Source organism: Penicillium arizonense (assembly GCF_001773325.1).
Source record: "Penicillium arizonense strain CBS 141311 chromosome Unknown PENARI_contig022, whole genome shotgun sequence".
Lineage (NCBI taxonomy): Eukaryota > Fungi > Ascomycota > Eurotiomycetes > Eurotiales > Aspergillaceae > Penicillium > Penicillium arizonense.
The window spans coordinates 433204-455731 of NW_019173299.1; the positions used below are offsets into that span (position 1 = coordinate 433204).

The window sequence follows — 22528 nt, forward strand, 5'->3', positions numbered from 1 at the left end:
GCGACCTGGGTCGAGGTTGATCTCGGCGTTGACGGATCGGGCCATGAAGTGGCTACTGTGGCTGCGCACGAGGTAGTCTTCTTCGCCCTCTTTCTGTAGACGGAACTTGAGCACGAAGCTGTACTCGCCAGCGAGACCCTTGAAGTAACGTGTATCCAGCTATAATTGTTAACAAATATAGTCTTGCTAGAGCACGGCGAAAACTTACTTGTGATAAAACAATGACAACCGGGCCACTCTTGGTTACGTCCATCATAAATTTGGTGCTGTGATAATCTGCAGACCAGGGGACATTTAATGTGGTCCATTGCTGTGTGATAATCCATTCAGGTCCAAAAAGACGAGTCCGGTCAAAGTGCTGGTACTTTTTGAGGAGGTCTCGGTAAGAGATCCAAAAGAACTGCTCTATGTTAGCGTATAGAAACAGATCCCAGATACTGCAACACTCACCCCGTCATTTCCGAACTTGTGGCCAAGAAGCTTCATCCACTCGGGTGTCCATTCTTTGGATCCATCGCCCCAAGCACCGTGCCATTCCTTGCGGCCCCAGGGATTCCTAAAATGATGAGCTTGTCGGTCCTTGGTATTCATTTGCAGTTGACATACCTGAGTCTAAGCAACCGATGTCCATCAATCTCCCGAGCTTCCATGATTGAATATGAGTGATTCTCCGAAATGCCCTTGCGATCCCTTGGAGGACCCCGATACTTAGGATCCAACCAGTTGGAAAACATACCAGTGCCACAACCAAAGAGGAACTCATTGTTAACCTTCATGAGCTCCTCGGTCCAGAATCGGTCCTTGTCGAGAATGTTGCTAGACAAAACCTCGGAAGTGACGCCCCCTGTGAGATCTTCGATGGCTTCACCAACAAAGCCACCCTCAATCGCAGAATAATCACCATGGGCCTTGGCAAAAGCCTTCTCAAGAAGCGGCAACCAAGTCTCATTTTCATCCACGCACTGCGCAAAGTAGAGAGCCCGCGAACCAGTCTGCCAGACTCGTCGATACTCCTCTTCCGTGTCGTGGCGGTTGATATCATCCCAGATGGGTCGTTCATCCACGGACTCATCATAGTCCGCCGCACGCAAATAGAGCTTGTCATCCACGATGCACTGCTGCCACTCGCCATCTAGCCATCAAGTTAGGAAACACAATCGCAGGTTAGAATGGATGTGCCATACCTCGGTAGAAAACAAACCCGTAAATGCCAACAATCTCATTGCGGGCCACACAAATCTTTTCGATAAGCTCCTCCTTGTTACCCATAGTACATAACGCGGCCATAAGCCAACAATCACCGTCACATCCCTGACGAACATCCGAAGCCGTAGGCCCATTAACAAAAAACTGAGGCTTCTCAAAGATTTCCTATTCCGCCACGAATCAGCATCCCATCCCAATTCAAATCTCTAGAAGACGAGAAAAACAGAAAAGAAAACCAACTTACAGTAACCCTCTTAACACCCCTTGGCCTCATCTCCTCATTAGGCTTATCCAACCCATCAAGATAATGCCTCCTTCCAGACTTCAAGTCAAGCTCAATATCAAAGTGTGGATCCGTATACTTCTGATTAACCCGCTCACACTCCTTCACAATCCGACTGACGGATTTCAGACACTCGCGCCGAGCCTGCTCATATGATTTGACAGCTTCATGGCCTTGGATCCGGCCGCTGGGAACATGCTTTGCGCGCGTGCGTGCGTACGGGTTGTCGGGCAGGACTGTATATACTTTGCCTGGATATTTGGTGTTGAATTGTTCCCAGAATTGCTTTACGGATTCTTGGGGTGGTTGGTAGCGTGCGCGTGGTGGTGGGCGGCTGTTTGAGCGCGACGAGGTCGGGGGTGGAGGGGCGCCGTAGCCCATTTGGATTACTTCGTCGTCGAACTCCATGGTTTTGATTGAGGAAGATATATTTGGAGGTTTTGATCTGGATTTGGATTTGGATAACTGGGGGTCTTGAGGTCTTTTGGGGAGCTTCGTTCCCTTATGTCCTTTGCTCCTGGGAAGCTCGGTGGTGGATCTGGCCTGGGCAGCTGTTTCTTATATCGCACTGGTCGCCGTCACTTCAATGACCATCAGAGTTGCTGGAAGTGAATAGAGAGGGAGGGAAATGTAGGGCGTGTTGCTCTTAATAGAACAGAAAGAACCCCCTCTTGCACGGCCACCCCGAGCCGCCATGGCCTCAGCTGTGAATCTCACAGACTGATTCGCTGGCTTGGACCCCCATAGACCTTGGGGGCGTTCATAAGGCTGCAGGTGCGTCTGGTAAGCGAATGAATCTGACGAGGGCATTTCTGGCCCCCAATTCTGCTTCAGCTTGGCCCCCCATCCCCATAGGACGATAAGCACTGTTTCTGCAGCTAGTGTGTCGTTTCATGACACCAGGTCCTTATTGGATACTAGAGGAAATAGTCAGGTCCCGGTGCAACTATATATTCTCATTCCAAGATTATACGGGGCGCAGCGCTGACACGAGGTCGCGCTCTTGGGCCCTTGCATTGCCATTACGGGAAGAGAGGCTGAAAGACCCAGAGGCTGATATTCAGATGATACCGTCACATCGGTTTAACTCAAAGCCTGTTTACAGGGCTAGAAGGGGTATGTACGCCTGTATTCACTAAAGCACTTTCGTAACATCCAGTAAGCCCGCCCTCCATATCACTCCCCATTGAACGCCGCACATAAAAGAAATAAAGCCCGGGGTTCCTGTCATTACACAGAAGACGGGATATCGTTATCATACTAGTGGAAACCATTCTGCTGGCCACGGCCAGAGTAGTATGAGCTGCCGTTACGGAAGTATGGGTGCTGGCAGGCCTGCTTAGCGGACAGTCGGTGAGCCGGGTCAAACTCAAGCAGGGCATCTAGAAGCTGACAGCCAGCTTCCTCCAGTCCAGGTACGATCTCAACATCGGGGCGCTTCCACTTGGGGAAAGTGGCTTTGTAGTCGGGGAACGAGGTGACGCCGGGCCAGGTGTCTTCGCCGGGGGTACCGAGGATACTATGCTTGTTAGCATTGGACCCAGGCCGATTCTATATCTCACTTACCGGAAGATTTTGAAAATCTCATCAATTTCCGAGTCACCGGGGAAGAGAGGCTTGCGAGTGCACATCTCTGCGAAAATAGCACCCACAGACCACATGTCAACACCAGTAGAGTATTGGCGCCCACCGAGCAAAATCTCTGGAGAACGGTACCACAATGTGACAACCTAGAAGACCAATCAGTAATCGGATTTGAGCAATGCTAAAGTCATCCTTACCTCGTGGGTATAAGTGCGGAGGGGAACACCGAATGCGCGTGCCAGACCGAAATCGGCCAACTTGAGGTTACCCTCACGGTCAATCAACAAGTTCTGGGGCTTCAAATCTCTGTGGAGAATGCGGTGGCTGTGACAGTAACGAATGCCCTCAACGAGCTGAGCCATGAACTTCTTGACCATTGCATCACCCAGGCCGAGGCTGGTGCCGGACTTGAATCCATCAGGCAAGGGTTTGCCCCGGCCACCGTCACTGACAGGAAGAGCCTCCATGTATCTCTTAAGATCGAGATCGAGGAATTCTAAGACGAGGTAAAGCTTGTGGCCGTCGGCGTGGACAATGTTCAGCAGCTGGACAATGTTGGGGTCCTTCATTTCCTTCAGGAGCGAAATCTCGCGAATGGCGGTACTGGACACACCCTCATCTTCAGCTTCGAGGCGAATTTTCTTAAGGGCAACGATACGGTTGGGGTGGTTCAGTTCGCGGGCCTTGTAGACCACACCGTAGGTTCCTGCCAGTATCAACGCGTAAGTTGGGCTGTGGCTGACACCAGTCGCGTTCATGGTAGATACCTTCACCAATTTTCTCAATCTTCTGATAGTTATCCATGGTGACCGTCATTCGATCCTTATCTGCTTCCAACGAGCTTAGAGAATGTCTGAAAGAGGATTGAAATGGGACGTGGTGCGGATTGGAGAGAAGTTGCCAGGGAGAATTTGAGGAAGCAAGGAGAAGGGGAGGCTTGCCACTACTTACTCTGTGGATCTGCGTGGGAGCTCGAGTACCGCAAACTCCAAATTCCCCAGGGAAATCAGCGAATATGAATGTGGTGAAGAAATTGACGAAACTATTGTATGGTGGGGAGAGAAAGACAAACAAACAACCCCCCGCGCCTGCCAGGCGGTGAGCGCGTACCTTGACTCGCCCTTCTCTCCCGGTCCGGCTTCACATCCCGTCATGGCTCAAATCAAGGGTCTGAGTGCTCAAGATCTCCCTCCTGGGCCTATCAGGGACTGTTACAAGGAATACTCTGCAATTGATGAGGCTGACAACCATCCCGGCATTATCGATCTACGGCAACTCGACCCCGACCAGCTGCCACACGGAGTAACAATCGCGCAGCACCTGTCCAGCCAAGAACTACGATTGGCATTTGATGATTTTATTCGGGGAGGTCATGCATCGGCAGAAGAGGATGCTCCAATGACGGAGAACATCCCTGTCTACAGCCATAATTCGATCTCCGGTTAGCATTAAATTGCCTTACATCACTAACTCCCACAGGCACAGGACCAAGAACTATGCCTGACCACTTACCAGGTCTACTTATGATCCCTGCCCTGTTTCCAACTACCGTGCAGACTGAACTTCTGTCCCGCCTATTCCATCGGGACTTGTCCAGTCCCGAGTATCAGACCAACGTACATCTACATTACGATGTGACCTACCCTGAAGATGAAGAAAACCACGCGCCAAAGTCGTTCTTTGGAGATGACCCCACTCGCACATTTCAGCCAAAGGATCCTCGACTGCACGAGCCACTGGACGTCCAGAGCTTCTTGGAGAAAAGACTACGTTGGATCGCTCTCGGGGGAGAACACGACAGGACCGCCAGTATGGTCTCAGGGAAGAGTCCGCCGGTAATTCCACAGGATATTGCGAAACTACTGAGCGCAGCCTTTCCAGAAACATCACCCCACGCAGCCATCGTGGACATCCACTCGACCAGAGACACCCAAAGCATTCACCGAGAAGTGACCAAAGATGGCGAGTCGGGTCTGATCAGTGTGAGCTTTGGCTGCGATGGGCTGTTCTTAGCTAGTCATGACGACGGTAATGGCTGCAAGATCTTGCGGCTTCGATCAGGAGATACGGTCTACATGAATGGTGCGTCGCGCTTCGCTTGGCACGGAGTACCGAAGATCCTACCCTCAACTTGCCCTGCGTGGTTATCCAACTGGCCATCGCTTGGAGAGAACCTTCCGGGGATGCCCCCTGGTCCTTACCAGATGTGGGAGGGCTGGATGTCCGGCAAGCGAATTACCCTAAACGTCCAGCAGACGCCAACTACCCATGCTTCCAAAGACAGCGCAGAGTATATCTAAACCAGAAAATGCAGATCCTATCCACTATAGATCGTGAGTTCTAGGCGGGCACGCGCTATGACAAATGTTCTCGTATGAGGTTCTTGGAAAGGACTCACCCGCGCTCTCGGTACCTGTTGGCGGAAGTAACCGCACATTTGGAGTTCCCCTGCCCTAGTATTTAGAGATAGCTCGTGCCAATCCATCAGACGAATCAGTTAGACCAGATAGAGTGAATAGAATGAAAATAACCCCAATTCTTCCGAAGTAGAGTGATAAGCCTTTGTCTCCAACCGACCCCAACAGCCCCGCACAGATAAGCAGCTCCCCATATAAAATGTCGCTCTACACATACATACACCCCAAACATAAATATCCTCTACAAGTTTAGCGTCCCATTCAAAATGACAGATCCTGCGTGGCGCACTCGAGGCGAGGCCAAACGGCAGTCCATCCTCAATGCTATCCCTGAGAAATGGCAATTGCGGGACCCTGTCCCTCCAGCCACCGAGCTCCGCGATGTCACAGGTTACATTCGACAATATCTGACAGACCGTGAGATCGAAATCACAGAGACAGATGCAGTAGATATTGCAGCACAAACAACCACTGGGAACTGGTCCGCTGTCGAAGTCACGGAGGCCTTCTGTCACCGAGCTGCCCTAGCTCACCAACTCGTACGTTGCAACGAATACTCCCCCTTTATACTTATAAACCCAATAAAATACAACATACTAACCTCAATAACCATATAGGTAAGCTGCCTCCATGAAATTCTTTTCGAAGCAGCCCTCCAAGACGCAAAAGACCAAGACGCCTACTTCGCAAAGCACAAAGCACCCAAAGGCCCCCTACACGGCCTCCCAATAAGTCTAAAAGACCAATTCCACATCAAAGGCGTAGAAACAACAATGGGCTACGTAGGCTGGATAAATACCTTCGAAGGCCGAGCCAACGACCCACGCCGCTGCACAGAAGAAAGCGAACTTGTCCGCGAACTCCGCAACCTAGGCGCAATCCTCTACTGCAAGACCAGCGTCCCAGCTACTCTAATGGCCGGCGAGACTGTCAACAACATCATTGGCTATACCTGGAACCCTAAGAACCGTCTTCTCTCTTCTGGTGGTAGTTCCGGTGGTGAGGGGGCGCTTATTGCATTGCGTGGCTCTCCTGCAGGCTTTGGGACTGATATTGGCGGGAGTGTGCGTATTCCTGCTGGGTTTAATGCGCTTTATGGGCTGAGGCCGTCATCTGGTAGGATTCCGTATCAAGGTGCTGCGAATTCGATGGATGGGCAGGGGACAATTCTTTCTGTTATTGGGCCTTTGGCGACAACAGCTAGGTCATTGACGATGTTGGTTAAGGCTGTTCTTTCGCAGAGCCCTTGGTTGCATGACCCGCTGGCGTTGGAAATGCCTTGGCGTGACGATGTTGTTCTTGAGACGAAGACTTTGATTGAGAGTGCTGTCGCTGGGGCTGGATCGTCGCTTGCTTTTGGTGTTATGAAGTGGGATGGTGTTGGTCCTGTTCATCCGCCTATTGCGCGTGGTATCGATATTGTGGTGAAGACTTTGCAGAGGCTTGGTCATAGGGTTGTTGAGTGGAAGCCTCCTTCTCATGCTACTGCTATTGAGCTGTGTGTATGTGCTTCGATTTCCTGGTCTCTCTCTGTGCTTCTTTTATGAACAGACCAAATGCTAATACAAAACAGGCGAAAACATTCAATATGGACGGTGGCGCAGATTTCAGGCACCATTTCGGTCTATCCGGCGAAGAGCAAGCTCCGCAGGTAATCGTTGTCAAAGACGGCAAGGAAATGAATGTGTCCGAGTTGGCTGCGCACAATGTCGCCAAGCGCGTATATCAGAAACAGTACATGGACTACTGGAACAGTACGGCTGATCTCACAGGCACGGGCCGTCCTGTCGATGGTCTTTTTTGTCCATTGGCACCTCATGCGGCTGTAATTCCCACTCAGTATGAGAGTGTCGGGTATACTGGCTTCGTGAATGTGCTGGACTATACTAGTCTGGCGATTCCGGTTACCTTTGCTGATAAGACAGTCGATGTGCGGCCGGCTGATGGTTCGGCAGATGGTTTAGAGTACATCAAATGGGATTGTGAGTTGACTCCGTGTTTTGCTTGTTTGGTTCACGCTGATTGTTGTATAGATGATGCCGAGACCTATGATGGGGCTCCAGTTGGGGTGCAGTTTGTCGGGAGAAGATTACAGGAGGAGAAGATGCTGACTTTGGCTGAGTACCTGGGAGAGGAAATCGCTCGAGACGCGAAAGGAAGTGCCTGAAGGCTTTTCGGTGATAGCACATCACTCCATAAGACCGAATATCAATTTACTAACGTATCTGTAACCCCATTTGAACCACATGTGAAAATTCTTGAAGTAAAGATGCTCGTATTATATATGTACTTTATCAATAATAGGAATCATGAGAACAGCGCTGGCAATGGACAAAGTTGGCTGCCTCAGAAAATACGACCAACCGAGGCTATTTCCTCGCAGATCTTCTTGCCAAGCCTTACCTAAACAATATATCAAAATGGCGCTCAGTTCATAGATGTGGAAGGAGGCCTTTGCCCCGATGGCGCAGCAATGTTTGAAAGATGGGGTGTGGAAGGTCCCCAGGGTTTACCAATTGCAGAGCCTGGGGCAGGAGAAGGGCCAGATTCGATCGACGACCCCGGCGGACCCTCGGAGCAGTTCATAAGTCGCGGACGTTTAGCCTGTGGCAGCCCACTAGGTGGGCTACGGGGATCTGCATAGGAGTGGGGTGAAGCGTAGTGGGTTGACGAGGCAGGTGTAGAGGCAGCGCCAACGTCTGGACTTAGAGCGGCAGCGGTTTGCAAGGGACGCAAACGGTTTGGATGAGAGGATGAATCCTCACCAGGACGCGGTGGGCGAAGGTCAGGACTTTGGCCAGGCTGTGGCTGGCCTTGGTCTGCATCCATCAGTGGGCTGGGATTACCATAGCCAACGCCAATCCGACCCATGCCTTTATCGTGCATGACGACGCGTTTCCATTTTGCAAGTACGTTGTCATAGTCCCATCGGGTTGAGTCGGCACTAATTTGGCTGTCTTGGGCATCTAATTCCCGCGCTACTTCCCGTGGTAGGGGAAGTGTGTCTGGGGGAAATAGCGCAAACTCCCGAGGCCACTGGCATGATCCGAGACGCTCGACTTGTGCACGAAGCTGGTTTGCTTCTTGTTGCACGCGGGCAAGTTGCTCATCCCCAGACTTACGCTTCTCTGCCTCCCGAGCGAATGCGCGCATGATCTCGAGCTGCCAGGTGTCGCGACGGGTCTCGTATGTAAGGGAGTGCCAATGGTTGTAGGCTAATTCCAAGTGTCGAAGACTCATCTCCTCGTGTTGCTGTGCGTTGCGGTATATCATGCTCTGGTCCATGCCACTATGGCGTTGTTTCGTCTGGGTGGAGTCTGCTGCTAGGAGTTGTTCGGTCTGCCATTGTGCAACCTTGGAGCGGAGCGCCTGACGAACAATATCGCGGTGCTCAGCACCGGGAGCCTGTAGAGGGAAGGAATCCGAGGAGGAGAATGGTTGCGGCGCAAACAGGCTTGGTGGAGGAGGGAGTAATTGCAGGCACAGGGAGGGGAAGGTTTGAGCGTGAATCTCGAAATCGAATGGTGACAGACGAGGCCGTACGCGAGAGCTAATTTTCTGTCAACTTAAATGGTTTCAAAATGAGATAGGTTAACGTACGTCGCAGCTTTGATATTATCGAGAACTTCGCGCAGCGCCAGCTCCAGCGCTCGCATCGTATCTGGTTTGCTGGAACCAGCGCCTCTGCTCGCGTAGTCTGGCAGCTGTAACGACCCAGCGCGAGATTGCGACGGCGCAAGCCGAGGCCCATCCGGGACACGACTTGGATTGGGGAGATCATTGATCACACCAGTCGCATGCCAGGTGGGCGTGTTAAACATCATGCGCACCGGAGCCTCCCGCGACTTCGACCCCGTGTCGGCTGTTGTGTACGAGTCCGACGGGGTCTTCTTCTGACCCCTTTCGGGACTATCCTCATGTTTCCCTGAAGACGTGCGGGCCTGGCGACGGGTGATCCCACTGCGGATCCGGCGGATCTCTTCGACATCGTGGATACCGTCGGGTTTCTTCTTGAAGAGGAATTGGTCGAGGTGTCGACCCAGGGACGAGGAGGTGAAGGCTTGCTGGCAGTACTGACATTTGCGGTCTTTGGAGGCGAGATTCGCTTTCGAGTTCGACTGGTCGTCGCCGGCAGTCGAGCCTTCTGGCGTGTCCCTGGAGGCTTCTTCCTTCATGGTTGAGGAGGCGGAAGGGGGGTTGGAGGAGCTGGGACGTGTTCGAGATAGACGTGGAGCTTTCAAAGCTATTCAGTCATGGCATAGAAACCAAATGGCTGAAGTTTCAAGTACCGAGGCCAGAATTGGTGAATCGCATGGAGAGGTGGAAGATTCCGAAGGCAATGCCAAGCTTTCGGGCGCGGAGATGTTGCGCGAGCAATTGGGGGCCAGCGATGGAAGATTTATCTACTTTTGATGCTCTCGTGTGTAACTCTTTCGATGCTACCTATGCAGATATTGAGTAGTCATTGCGATGTAACTGATCGGCTGCCCCGCCAACAGTTTGCAGCTGCATGGATGTCACTGCCATAGTCCACCTGTAGCTTTGGGTAAATAAAAGAAGTCTACGAGAGCTCATTCTTTCGGAGACTAAGAAGAGTGTTATATGTGATGGTAGAGTAAATTATGTCCGAAGCTGGAGAATAACCTTCACTATCAATTCACAAAATATCCAAATTTATATACATGAAACACTCTCACACCATCACGAACTGTTGACTTCACTCTTTCTCGTCTTGCGCTCGCTAAGCCATCTTCTCGTATTCCGAACTCCATGCAAATACAGCCAGGAGAAGGCAAAAACCGCGGCAAAATTGAAGATGACATACCCCCAGAAGATACCCTGGAGACTGTCAGGTTTTGAGTCCACGAGGTGAAGAGGATAGTACTTACATAGGCCCTCCATTTGTGCGAATAGAATATGTTGAGGCTTTTCGCCTAAGGAATATAATCTCCGATTAGCTGTGCTCACGTTCCTCCCAGGTGAGAAGGATTAAGGGGTGAACTCACAAACTGATCTCCAGTCGAATATTGACAAAATGAGCACATGCCATTCCCAGCGTCTCGTACGGATCCACCAGCCTTCTGGGCATACGAACCTGCATATTCCGTGCAGGTCATGCCAGATGGAGGACTGAACTGGGCTTCTTCACGCGCAACACAGCGGACGGGGACATTATGTGTAACGACACCAACAAGCCCTTCCAGTAGATAGTGGAATGGGGTAAGCCAATACATCCAGGACTGCCAGAAGTGTGGCAAGGCGGCGTACGGAACGACAACACCACAGAAGGCAGCAATGAATGTGAAGAAACAAGGTACAAGCAAGCTTGCAAAGAGCTCATTTGGTGAAAGAGCCGCAATGAATTGTCCAAATCCGACGTAGAATAGCTCGAATAGCATGAGGAGCATCCAAACATAGCCAGAGGTGAACGAGTCGCGCGGGAACCAGATGCCCCAGTACCTATCCCATATCAGTAAGATCTGGGGATTGTCTTCAGGGGGATAGAGCACACTTACCAGCAGTTGAAGTATATTGATCCGGCAACAATGGAATATGGTAGCTCTGGGAGGATCGTGCTTGCCACAAAGGCGGCCCATGAGTAGATCTTCGAGTTAGATTCGCGAGATTCATATAGGCCCCGGAAATGTAGAAATTGAGGTTGGAGTTGTTGAATCAGTGGGGGAGAAATGGTCAAGGTCATGAAGGCAGAGAACAGCCTCGATTGCATGTCAATGTAACTATTTCCCAGATGCCAGAAGGTAAAAGTGTTGAAGAGACCCGTGAAGATGTGGAGCATGAATTTGCCCTGGTGCAAATATGTTAGGTCGTGAATTGGTCGGTTCCAAATATAAATACTCACAAGAATATAGTCCGGCATCCTCCAATAGGACACGAAGGCGCGTTTAGTGACTGCCGATATTTGAACGTAAAGAGGCATTGCGTATTCGCGGTCATCTCTGGTTGCTTCGTCGCTCTGGTCATCTCGACGAGAAGAAATGATTCCCTCGATCTCCTCAGAAAGTCGCTTGGATTCGGATGAGTTGGCCCACACCTCGCCCCAGTCTTGCCCTTTATAATCTGGATTTCCAGCTCCAATGACTTCCAACATATACTTATAAACAAATCAGTATAAGCAGACAAATGAGCATTGGTATACGCACCTCTGCCGGATTTGCGTACGGCGAGCACTTCTTGCCGCCATTCCGTTCGAAATACTCAATAAGCATCTTGGAGTCATTTCCAAGTGGACCATTATAGACAACAATTCCGCCGCTCTTCAGCAGTAGAAGTTCGTCGAACCGTTCGAACAAGACAGCGGAAGGTTGATGGATTGTACAGAGGACAGCTTGGCCAGCATCGGCTAGTCGCCGAAGGAATCGTACAATGTTGAAAGCAGCAAGTGAATCAAGACCAGACGTTGGCTCATCCAGGAACAATAGCAATTCAGGCTTACTTGCAAGTTCCACTGCAATAGTGAGACGTTTTCGCTGTTCCTGGTTGAGACCCGAGCCCGCAGATCCCACGGTTGCACCGGCAATAGATCGCATTTCTAACAGGTCGATCACCTTTTCGCAATAGTCGTACTTTTCTTGCAATGGGACTTCCTTCGGTTGGCGTAAAAGGGCAGAGAATCGAAGAGATTCTCGCACAGTGGCTGTAGGCTCGTGTATGTCCATCTGCTCGGCGAATCCAGTTGCCCTTTGGAAGCTTCTTGGAAGAGGTCTGAATATGGTAAGACAAACACTAGAAATTGAATACTGGTAGGGCAGGGAATCCTCACTTTCCATCAACTAAGAAATTGCCGCTTACCACACCGAAATTGATGCGCTGAGCCAGTGCATTGAGCAGTGTAGTTTTTCTGATCAGACGTCAATATCAAATGTAGCCGGGTTGAGGGATTGTCCTACCCAGCACCAGATGCACCCATCAGCGCAGTGAGCCGACCAGGCTTGACATAGCCCTGTACATCCTTCAACAACTGTCTCTCGCCACTTTTGTAGGGTATGGTATAGTTGACGTCTTGCCAAGTGAAGATGGACGTGTTTTTTGAAATACCCTGGACCTTATCCCCGGAGTCCTTTGATTCATCGCCATTCGTATCAAAAGAGATATCATGCTTTTCTGCCGATTCTTCATCAGCTGGCGGACCCGAATGCTCGATAGCATCTTGAACTGCCTTGGGCGCCTCGTCCCGCTTGAACACTGTGACCGAGCTTCCACCTTTGTTAGGTCTTTGTAACTCCATTCCTAACATGGTTAAAACGATGAAGAAGATCAACCACCCAATGATGATGCCAAGGTTTCTCCAGAGATGGGCTCTGCTGTAGGTGTATGCCGTTTCGATGTATTTGGATCCATCAACAATCAATGAGTTGGGGCTACTCCCTTGGATTGTACAGCTTTGATGGGACGGCGAAGTTCCAGGCCCATCCGGGACAACGTAGGGCTTTTCACATTTAATCTTGAGATTGTAGAACTCGTTGGCCATCAATGCTTCGAATGCATATTGGACTGGGTTGATCCAAATGAGCCATTTAAGCCAAGGGTGCATTTTCCATGGAGGGATCAGGTAGCCTGGAAGGCTTGCGTTATTTAGTGTCGACTTTCTATGATACGGCATGAGACTCACCTGTGTACACAACCAGTGCTTGTATAGCAACACCAGTCAGGCGCGTTGCTTTGATACTGTCAGTGGCTTCTTCCTATACATGGTGTCTTGTCACTTACCGACGTCTAGTGAGGCACATAGAGCTCCGAGGGCGCGGAAGAAAGAGTACATGGTCATGGTCAGCGTGAAAATGAAAAGTAAGTTGATGAAAAATTGTGATGCTGTCCGAGCAAGATTTGCCATGCTAAGAAACATGTTAGCTTAATCAAACTGAAGCTTCCGAGGCAACATACAAATATACAACTACGTTAAAGAGCACAACTTGGATGAGAACCAGAGGCACATCGACAACAACTTGAGCTAGGGCATATGCTGCCGGGCGATAGAATGAACTAGCATAGTGTTAGCATTCCACTTGACCAGTCTCTACTGGCAACACCCACAAGCTTTTATGTTTCATCAAGATGGGTCGGCTCTGAAATGCCGCCGTCAACTCTGCCAAGGCGAGCAATGCATTGAATAACAAGATGAAGAACATGACTCCGCCTCTTGTGAAAACGCCAGCACTTGAAGCAGTCAGTACTAAAATAAGTCATGGAACTTCCGTTAGCATACCTTGTTTGAGGCAAGTTATAGAACAGACTCCCAACAATGAGTGCTTGAAAAGTAATCACACCCCACTTGCCAATCAGTGACTGCCTGTCACCAAACATCACCAGAAATTGACGGTGTGTAAGAATCCACACCTGCTTGTGGAATGGAACCGTGTAGTTCTTCTGCTTCATATTCTGCCTTGCGGCCTCTCGCTCATGTTCCTTGTTTTTCATCTCCTCTTCAAACCTTTCAATATCTGCAAGCGTGCTTTTGAAGGTGTTGCTTTGACGGTATGCCGCTTGGAATTGATCTGCTGTGCGAGGAATTCGGCCTTCCCAGCCAGCCTTTACCCGTCTTGCATGAGGGTCACTGACAGAAGTCAAGAAGTCAGGGGTTGTCCAACGTGGGGGACATTCAAAGCCCAATCTTTCAAAATAGACTTTGGCATCTTGGCTAGGACCAAAGAAGGCGCATTTCCCATCTTCAATTAGTATCACCTTGTCAAAGAGATTGAACAGATTTTCTGAGGCCTGATACAGAGCTACCACAGTGGATACATTGGCGGTATTTGTCAAGCTTCGCAGGCTCTGGACGTACTCCAAGGCTGTGCTAGCATCCAAGCCTCTCGTTGAGTTATCCCAACACTGAGTGCTAGCCTTCGTGACCATAGCTTCCGCAATCGAAGTTCGCTTCTTCTCGCCTCCAGAGACTCCACGAATTAGCTCATTGCCAACTTTCGTTCCTAGAGCATGTTCAATCCAGAACAACTTGGCAATCGCCGCGAGGAATGTCTGCTGGTAGTCTTTGCGACTCTCGCCTGGAATACGGGAAGCCTTTTCCGGAGTCCGAGTCTTTAATGCGAAAAGCAAAGTATCTCGAACAGTTAGGGTTGCATAGTGGAGATCATCCTCGGGGTTATACAAAACTGGAATTCTGGGTGAGCGATGCTGCGCCTCTCCATAGGAAGAAACACACCTTCAGACCGATAATTCTTTGCCATCTTTTCGGACTCGGTGCCGCCATACCGCACATCACCTTCAATGCTTTCGTATCCAGCTCTTTGGTTACCAAGCGCCTTCAGAAAGGTGGAACAACCAGAGCCAGGACGACCCAGGACAAGAAGCATCTCCCCTGGACGTACGCATCCCTTGTTGTCGAGTCAGTGAAATTATACCATCAAAAATTTAGAGATAATGCTCACGGTAAAGTCATCCAAGATGGTTCTAATAGATGGCTTTCCGGATCCAGTACCATGTCTTCCATGAGTTAATAGCCGTTTGATAAGTCGCGGTAACCCTAGGAAGATGTCTCCGTTGGTAGGCTGGAGAGCAGCACCAAGGCCAACACCCTTCACTGTAAGGTTCCTCCATACGACTCCAACATGGCGTGTTTTCTCTTCCTCGGAGTTCGCCTTCCGTTCCTGGCCGAACATCCGTGATATCAATCTTTCTATCTGGGCCCATTCCTCCCCTTTTGTGTCGTGTCCGGAAGCATAACTCCGTCGATGACTTATTGTGCTCGCAAGGCTCTCATCGTTTAGCTGTGTGTCCGAGGAATTGGATTCAGGTTTTGGGCTGGTACTGCGGACTGGTTCAAAGCTTTTGGCTGTCCCTGACCTAATTGACGAGGCGGAGCTTGGGATGGAAGAGCCGGAATGGTTAGCGGCTGCTTCTGCGTATGTGTTTGATGCCGGCTCGCCCGCCGAGTACCTGTTCTCCATATCTGTTTTTTAAGCTGTCCGGTTTGACAAATATACAAATTTGTATGCTAGATTCAAATAACGAAATTATACAACCGGAATATCAGACGGCGGCACCGCTCTGATCCAGTTGCACAATGAAAAAGACGTTTATTATTCTCACAGGCAATAGAAGAAGAAAATATATTTAGGGTGTACAGATTACGTCAAAGACCCTGTAACCTGGAAATACCCTTGAAAGGAGTCGGTGTCGGGGCTTCAACTTGCCGAGAATATGACGTACCAAGACAATCCAATCCTAGAAGCCAATCATCACGAATCATCTGACTACATCTGCATGATTCAAACACCGATTGTCCGAATATATTATGCTACGGAGATCGGGTGGCCATGTGAACATTAGGTTCTCGGTAGGTTTGTTCTCCGATCGTGAGGTCATCGATCGTATAAGTTTAGGCTGCGCTCTAGACATTAAACCTTCTGGTTTTAATATCGAATTGTATATGCCCATATATACTTAAATACAGTCCCAGGGCAAGGAGACAGGCCTGGCTGCAATAGCTCACATTTAACGATCTACTCTAAGGACAGTGATGCCTTTTACATATTTGGACAGCTAATGTAATGATGCTCTTCCGTCTCCTTTTTAACATTAGAAAGAGTTTGGAAATGGGAGAGAAGGGAAGAAGTAGTTCGAAGAGAATGTAAGAAACGATATAACATAAGAGATATTGATCAACACAGAATTTAACTTTCCCATTCAACCAAGGTGAAGTGAGCTTCATTATTATCTCATATATTGATGATCAATTAAAACCGGGTGGTTATCTATCAAGGAACAAAAAGACCGAGCGATATCGAAAACCTCAAGTGCTGTCAGTATTACCTGGTAAGCAGTAGTTATATCCACGGAAATTGTTCCCGATGGCATCACTAGATTTTGTCATGGCATGATAAGTGTTAGGGTCAATGCTACCTAGGTACTAGGAAAGCAGTTAGATCGCACCTAGGTAATTTCACTATCATCATCTCGTCATTCTAGAAAGACCTACCAGCGGTAACAATCACCGCTAACCTTCCTTCTAGAATTGCTATGATTTGCCGTTTTAGTACAGATTGAACTCTTCGTAGAAAATATGTGGCAATTCATGTTTAGAAATACATATTCAGGGGAAATGTGGCGAGCGTCGTGCAGGCCTCATTCGGAGATGCCTCAATGCTGTCCCTAATATGTTCCGCAGAACGCGGTAGGTGCGAGGAACCGGAGGAGCATTCCCTTATCAAAGTAGAAGCAAGACGGCATCATTACCACATACCCTAAGTCTCCGTAAGCCTAACAGTAGCTCTCCCTAATAAGGGTCCAAATCTCCGTCGGAGAACGCTGCAGTCTATGTCACTGGGTTGATTAATTCCCATCTACTGCTGTTCAGTCCTCTCATCCCAATGAAGCCCCATCGAGCCCACAGATTCCTGCGGAAGGTTTTGGAATTCTTCCATTTATCTCCTCCCACAAAGCGGGGATCGAGATCTCGCAGCAAGTAAATGACCCTCTTCCTATACTTATATGGTAATGAACAAGTGATCCAGCGCCAAACTGTGGTGTGCTGCAACCGCCGCCGCCCCTTTCTACAGCGTCGCAGCTGCCCAAGACTTTGACGACGTCAGAAAGGATGGTCAAAGCAATGATATTGCCCAGTACAGTCTCGGTGCAAATCTTGAAAAGCCGATCTCAACCCGCGAACAGCTAGAGTTGCGCATCGTGAAACTCTGGAAGACGGTCTGGCTGGGTCTGTATCAGATCAACGACAACGAGGAAAGATACCACGTTGAGCGTCTTGAGGCCCTCTATCTTGGAGCTGGGATGACCCGCACATACCGACTGGGAGAACTCCGCGTCCTCCGGCGTCGTTTCATGAGAACTGAGACCAACAATGGCATTGCCGCTATGAAACTCTTCCCCGATCTGTCTCTTTCGACTCTCCTAGCTGTGGTGCACATCCTGGAGGCCTATGAAAGTGAGATTCCAAACTTGAAGCTACTCTATTCTATCCTGCAGAATGGTCAGCTTGGTTTGTATGAAACCGAGGATGCTCAAGAGCGCATCGCGGTTGTTCGGTCGGATTATGACGTGATTGCGGAGCCCATGGAGAAGAGAATTCATCAGTATGACATTCGCATGGATGTGCTCAACATGGAAATCTGCGATGAGGCGATGGGCTTCCATGATGGACTGAAGGGACAGCATATTTATACCAAAGTGTTCCCTAACCGATGGTGATGATCATTATCTGAACATGTTGTTGGCCGTTAGAATGTCTCTATTGTCTAAATTTTCTTAATAAGTGGCCTCTTTAGCTCAGTGGTAGAGCGCCGTACTCGTAATACGGAGGTCATCGGATCAATCCCGATAGGAGGCACTTATTTTTTCGTTGTTTTTTGTTTGTGATTAGTCAGCAGCTTTCCTCCAGCGAAAAGAGCATACAGATCTATAAATGATAGTGAAATAAAAACTAATTTATGTTTCGTCACTAGCCTTATGGTATTTCTGTCCGAAGCGTTGTCCTTGTCAAGGCTTGGATGATTAGAAGTGTATGGTGCCAGAGGTCCAACCAAGTGTACCTCATGCTGCCTGGTATATATTTCGACCGATAGAGACTGAGCTTGATTGATTTGGTCCTTTTCCTTAGGTGATCAGACTATTGAACTCTTCACCGCACATGAACTTCATGGATGTTAACATGTTTGATTCTCACAGTAAATATATGGTGTGGTCAAAGTCAAGATGTAAACGACGGATCAACCGCTTCAAACATGCGCATAACCGCCCTTGTAACCACTGGGTACCCCATAATAACATCATGTAACCCAGTCTTCAATATCTCTTCTTGGATAACCCCATTATCAGTTTTCCATTCCATGACGGACCCAGCCGCACCAAGTTCTGTCTTCGAGTCCAGCTTCTTTTGCTCAAGATCGTCATAGCTGATCCCTGCAGGCGTCGAAGCATTAACCGCATGCCAAAACAGAAGTTCAAAATGGTGCCATGGAAGAATATCATAGTCATCCTCGGCGTGAATAATCGTCAGTCGATAATCTTCCCCATTTAGCTCGTTGGTACGAATGTATTGTGCAATCGTGTCTTTGCTTAGCCACATGTCACGAATGAATCTTTGAAGGTATTTGAATACCAGTGGGAATCTCGCAAGGGGTGACAGGATTGGAATGGTGCCCGCCACGCGATAAGTTGCGACTAACGTCGCGATGTCAACGAACGGCGCAATGAGAACGGTTCCCGCGAAGACCACTGGTGGTTCTTGTACGGCAAGGTGTTTAGATACAGCAATGCTCACGGCTGTGCCCATAGACTGTGCGAAGATGAGAATCCGCGATGGAGGAATTCCGGCCACATTCATGGCCCAGTCGACCACGGCAACGGCATCAAGAATAAGTCCAGTTTCTGATGGCGAGCCGGTACTCTTGCCAAAACCTCGATAATCAAATGTCAAGACGTGGATTTTGTTAGGATCTCCGGCAGACAATGCGCGATAATTGAGAACCCTGTAGCCCGACGCGACAGTTCCCCCAGGCCCCATGCATGTGGAGAATCAATCGAGCTTCGGGATCATCCCGTAATAGTTGAAGTCTACCCCATCGCCCCTCGCTACATTCGCTCGAAATCCACGAACCATGGATACGCTTGTCGAGTAAGTTCGCCGCAAGGCCCCTTTTGAAACATCTTGCAGAAAAACAATACCAACCTTCGGTTCCAGGTCAGTGATAAACGGTGATGATTTCGGTGGCGCGTCCTTGATCTTTGGGAGCTCCTAAATCAATGTTCCATGTTACAAAGATGAGTGCTCGAATTTTTTCATCCCCGTGTTCTGTCTCTGGGTCATCACTTGAATTGTGTCTGAGCGAGTAGGAGTCCATTCTTGGACAAAATCGAAGGTGCCAGGACTGAAATCTGTGAGGTGCTTCTTGAATTGAAGATGAAGTGGCCTGTCATTTGAACCGGGTAGGTGATTTGTCTGGACTCGCGCATAACTATCCGTGGTAAGTCAGTTGTTGGCTGTTGTCGCATGAGATTCAAAGACTATGAGTTGAGTTTGGGCGCCTGCCCCGCTTTCGGACCGGACGGGTCCCCACAGTTATCATGTAATGAGTGGCCTTACCTAACTTAACTACGCACGTGCACGGATGTCTTGAGTCCAGCCTCCTGCCAGGTGTTTGATACTCAAGGTTATTCAACAATGTCAATGCAAAGCCTCCCAGTTGAAATTGCGTATACGATACTTCGATTTGTAGGCAGTGATTCACTTCGAAAACAGGAAGCAGGCTGCCTACTGGTCTCTAAGTGGTGGTACAATCTTGCGGAGACCGTTCTGCTCGAAGACCTGGTTCTCAATACAAATCAGCTTGTACACCTCCCTGAAAAGACGTTTGACAAGCTGAAAATACTTGCACGACGGCTTACAGTCGATATGAAGGACACCCTAGACTCGCACGGCCACGAAGAATTAGATCGTTGCTTCAGTCGATTGCTACCGCATTGTTCCAGACTGATAGGTCTCAATTTGCTCGCACATAGCCACTTCGATCCTGAAGAACCTTTGGCACCCCATATAAACTACCTCGAAACATGGTCACCCACAAGACTGCTAGATACGCTTCAATGTTCTAAGATCTCTGAGCTTGTTATTGACACCTGTGGCTCTGAGGTCAAGGGCGGGGTGCATATCTGCCCCCACCTGGCGCTCAATATCTCTTGTCTACGATATATTCGCCTGAGGATGCGTAGCATATGTCCTCAGGTATTTGACCTTCAACACGATTCAAAGATTGAGAGCATTCTCATTAATCTCAGTCTCATGGAGCCCGGTCGCCTTCATGCAGGCTTTAGTCGTCATTGCACTGAGTCAAATTCTGCGTATCAGTTATGTGAAGACATGGTTGCCGCTGCCACAAAGGTCGCAAAAAGCCAACCTAGCATGAAAATGCTGAGGATACTATGCCATAGACATCCGTATCTAGAGATGGTGTCTAGGGATTGCATCAATGGGACTGAGATGATTCTCTCGATTGATGATGGATGGGGCTGGAGTGATAATGGGCATCCGAATTCAGATGATGGGGAAGACTCCGGTCAAGATTTGTTTTCAACTGATAGTGAGGACAATGTGAGGTTCATTTAGACTATTGTCTCTCAGAAGAGCTGTGGCCGGGGACTCAAAAATCGGTCAAGTAGGATCCGGCTCCCTGTCTTGTCATTGCATTACATCCCTTATGGCTTATGAAGATTGAACTCGTTCCGAAAATAAGGACCTCTTCACATGAGAAGTTATTTTTACGACGAGTTCTCGGAGCGGCCGGTCCACCAAGTTAGTGAAGATTAACCAGCCATTGGTATGGCATCCTTGAACTACAATCAAAGTCAACGGTCCTTCGCGTAACTCGAACATTCCAGTTTAGCTCTTTTTAGAAAAAAAGGGAAAAGAAAAAGAGTTAAAAAAAGAGTTAAAAAAACTCGTAGCTCTTCTGTCGGGAGGGGAAGGACGGGACGGACTGTTCAGTGGGTAACTCGCCCGACTATCTCCGAACGCGCTATTCGTTACAGGATGGGTCGAATTTAGTTGCTCGATCCTCAGATCCCCCTAGTAGAGGCTCCTGCTCCCTATCCACCGCATTTTCTCTCCCTTTGACCCTCCGCCAAGCCAATACAAACAAAACACCCTGCCCCACCGCAAATACACCATTATCAAAAGCGTGGAACCCAACCAAGTTATACCAATACATAAGATTGTCGAGAGCGACCACTGGCCATGATAACGTGCCCCACTCCAATCTAGCATTTTCAATCGGAACGCGCCAGATCCATGTAAAAGCCACAGCAGCAAAGACAACAGCCTGCATCGCCAATCCGCAGATACTTAGAGAATTGCCTGGTGGACTCGATAATTCTGGGCTCCTTGCGCTTTTGATTGTCCCCAATGCGGATATCTTTGTGCTCCACTGGCAAAGGGCCATCTTTGGCCGAGCCTCGCCACCATCAGTGCTGTCGATGACCATGGTAAGACCCAAATCTTTGGTTGATAGGTATACTCTTAGCTTCGAAACTGAAGAACACTCGGAGATCATACTCGTTTCTAGCTTGCGGTAACCATACAGAAGCGAAAAGTAGATGATTTCGAGTCTGCTCTGATTTTTTCCCACTAACCCTATGCTGTTCTTTGTACATAATTACAATTGACAGGAACAAAAGAGTCTGAATCTCTATGCCTCCATCCAACCCTTCTCATTCTGGTCTGCGAAGCTCTCCCGGTATGGATGTTTCTCAATCCATTCCTCGGCACCAAGGACTGTTGCATGTGTCTCGTAGAACTCGGTAAGCACATCGTTAAGTTCTGTAAAGTGTGAGCAAACCGCCAAATCCATCTCAGGGAATTCTCTTGGTACTCACTTTCAACTGCAATAGGTTCTGAAGGTTGCAGGGAAAATCGAGAAAGACCTTCCCTCCAGAGTACCAGTGCGGAGGGAACGGGAGTACCTAAGCACATGAGCGTTTATTCCCATTGTAAATCGGGCCTAAATGCAATAATACCTCGCTGGATACACAAAACTGTGGGATCCAAAATGGACTTGCCGTCGTCGATATCCTCTTGGTACCGCTCGAAATCAAACTTCAGCATTTGCTGCATAAGACGAGAATTGGGCATAAAGACTGGCCCATTGGAATCTAATCTTGAATCAGTATTTTCTTGCGCAATGTCGACTATAAGAGGGGAACAGGGCTTGACGCACAGGGGCTGGACTTTGAGATCATCGCGTGAACCAACCCATCTTCGGATACTTTGATACCATCCTTTCTATGGCGGGTCTCGTCCTGGTTCGCGTCGTACATTGTCGCATTCCGCTGTAGCTGGAATCGATACAATGTTGCTGGGAAGGAAGCATGCGTGGAAAGCAGGGAGAACTTTCGGACATTGCCGGGGTTAAGCCGGGTGGCATTTAGCCAGTGGCTGGCGAACATTGTGCTGGAGTATGTTCTAAGCCACTTCCAGGGGAAATGTTACAAGATGATATTTCACGAATACCAAAGAAAGTGTAAGGATGTGGATGGAATGATGTTTTGGACACGC

General features: G+C 49.1%; 9 protein-coding genes across 9 annotated transcripts, besides 2 other annotated features; 4 read left to right on the forward strand and 5 right to left on the reverse strand.

Annotated features, from left to right (window-relative positions):
* Positions 1–2749: 2749 nt before the first annotated feature.
* On the reverse strand, positions 2750–3877 carry nimX (cyclin-dependent serine/threonine-protein kinase CDC28; the record flags this gene model as incomplete). The annotated part of the gene is made up of 4 exons (XM_022635401.1): positions 2750–3008; positions 3056–3219; positions 3271–3779; positions 3841–3877. The coding sequence occupies 4 exons, from the start codon at positions 3875–3877 to the stop codon at positions 2750–2752; spliced, it is 969 nt and encodes a 322-aa protein (XP_022484825.1).
* A 348-nt stretch (positions 3878–4225) lies between these two features.
* alkB (oxidoreductase, 2OG-Fe(II) oxygenase family) lies at positions 4226–5373 on the forward strand (the record flags this gene model as incomplete). The annotated part of the gene is made up of 2 exons (XM_022635470.1): positions 4226–4514; positions 4589–5373. The coding sequence occupies 2 exons, from the start codon at positions 4226–4228 to the stop codon at positions 5371–5373; spliced, it is 1074 nt and encodes a 357-aa protein (XP_022484796.1).
* Positions 5374–5756: 383 nt separating this feature from the next.
* On the forward strand, positions 5757–7657 carry gmdA (putative general amidase GmdA; the record flags this gene model as incomplete). Its single annotated transcript, XM_022635350.1, has 4 exons — positions 5757–6029; positions 6108–6992; positions 7064–7472; positions 7524–7657. The coding sequence occupies 4 exons, from the start codon at positions 5757–5759 to the stop codon at positions 7655–7657; spliced, it is 1701 nt and encodes a 566-aa protein (XP_022484742.1).
* A 260-nt stretch (positions 7658–7917) lies between these two features.
* PENARI_c022G00474 (uncharacterized protein) lies at positions 7918–9665 on the reverse strand (the record flags this gene model as incomplete). The annotated part of the gene is made up of 2 exons (XM_022635308.1): positions 7918–9040; positions 9091–9665. The coding sequence occupies 2 exons, from the start codon at positions 9663–9665 to the stop codon at positions 7918–7920; spliced, it is 1698 nt and encodes a 565-aa protein (XP_022484710.1).
* Positions 9666–10051: 386 nt separating this feature from the next.
* On the reverse strand, positions 10052–15125 carry PENARI_c022G09381 (putative ABC transporter; the record flags this gene model as incomplete). The annotated part of the gene is made up of 16 exons (XM_022635427.1): positions 10052–10076; positions 10316–10329; positions 10380–10424; positions 10497–10950; positions 11007–11296; positions 11351–11602; positions 11652–12213; positions 12272–12349; positions 12399–13065; positions 13121–13168; positions 13219–13343; positions 13393–13491; positions 13543–13665; positions 13715–14618; positions 14669–14840; positions 14895–15125. The coding sequence occupies 16 exons, from the start codon at positions 15123–15125 to the stop codon at positions 10052–10054; spliced, it is 4089 nt and encodes a 1362-aa protein (XP_022484750.1).
* A 1710-nt stretch (positions 15126–16835) lies between these two features.
* PENARI_c022G00904 (uncharacterized protein) lies at positions 16836–17670 on the forward strand (the record flags this gene model as incomplete). Its single annotated transcript, XM_022635313.1, has 2 exons — positions 16836–16930; positions 16980–17670. 2 exons carry the CDS (start codon positions 16836–16838, stop codon positions 17668–17670), a joined length of 786 nt encoding a protein of 261 aa, XP_022484782.1.
* A 499-nt stretch (positions 17671–18169) lies between these two features.
* Positions 18170–18985, reverse strand: PENARI_c022G02242 (alpha/beta hydrolase; the record flags this gene model as incomplete). The annotated part of the gene is made up of 1 exon (XM_022635328.1): positions 18170–18985. The coding sequence occupies one exon, from the start codon at positions 18983–18985 to the stop codon at positions 18170–18172; it is 816 nt and encodes a 271-aa protein (XP_022484789.1).
* Positions 18986–19079: 94 nt separating this feature from the next.
* Positions 19080–19096: a sequence feature (Short protein (PENARI_c022G03224, OGE49288.1) was converted to a misc_feature.).
* A 66-nt stretch (positions 19097–19162) lies between these two features.
* Positions 19163–19220: a sequence feature (Short protein (PENARI_c022G03224, OGE49288.1) was converted to a misc_feature.).
* A 422-nt stretch (positions 19221–19642) lies between these two features.
* PENARI_c022G02197 (uncharacterized protein) lies at positions 19643–20584 on the forward strand (the record flags this gene model as incomplete). The annotated part of the gene is made up of 1 exon (XM_022635325.1): positions 19643–20584. The coding sequence occupies one exon, from the start codon at positions 19643–19645 to the stop codon at positions 20582–20584; it is 942 nt and encodes a 313-aa protein (XP_022484778.1).
* Positions 20585–21662: 1078 nt separating this feature from the next.
* Positions 21663–22419, reverse strand: PENARI_c022G04929 (uncharacterized protein; the record flags this gene model as incomplete). The annotated part of the gene is made up of 4 exons (XM_022635365.1): positions 21663–21793; positions 21850–21936; positions 21991–22125; positions 22191–22419. 4 exons carry the CDS (start codon positions 22417–22419, stop codon positions 21663–21665), a joined length of 582 nt encoding a protein of 193 aa, XP_022484737.1.
* Positions 22420–22528: the final 109 nt, after the last annotated feature.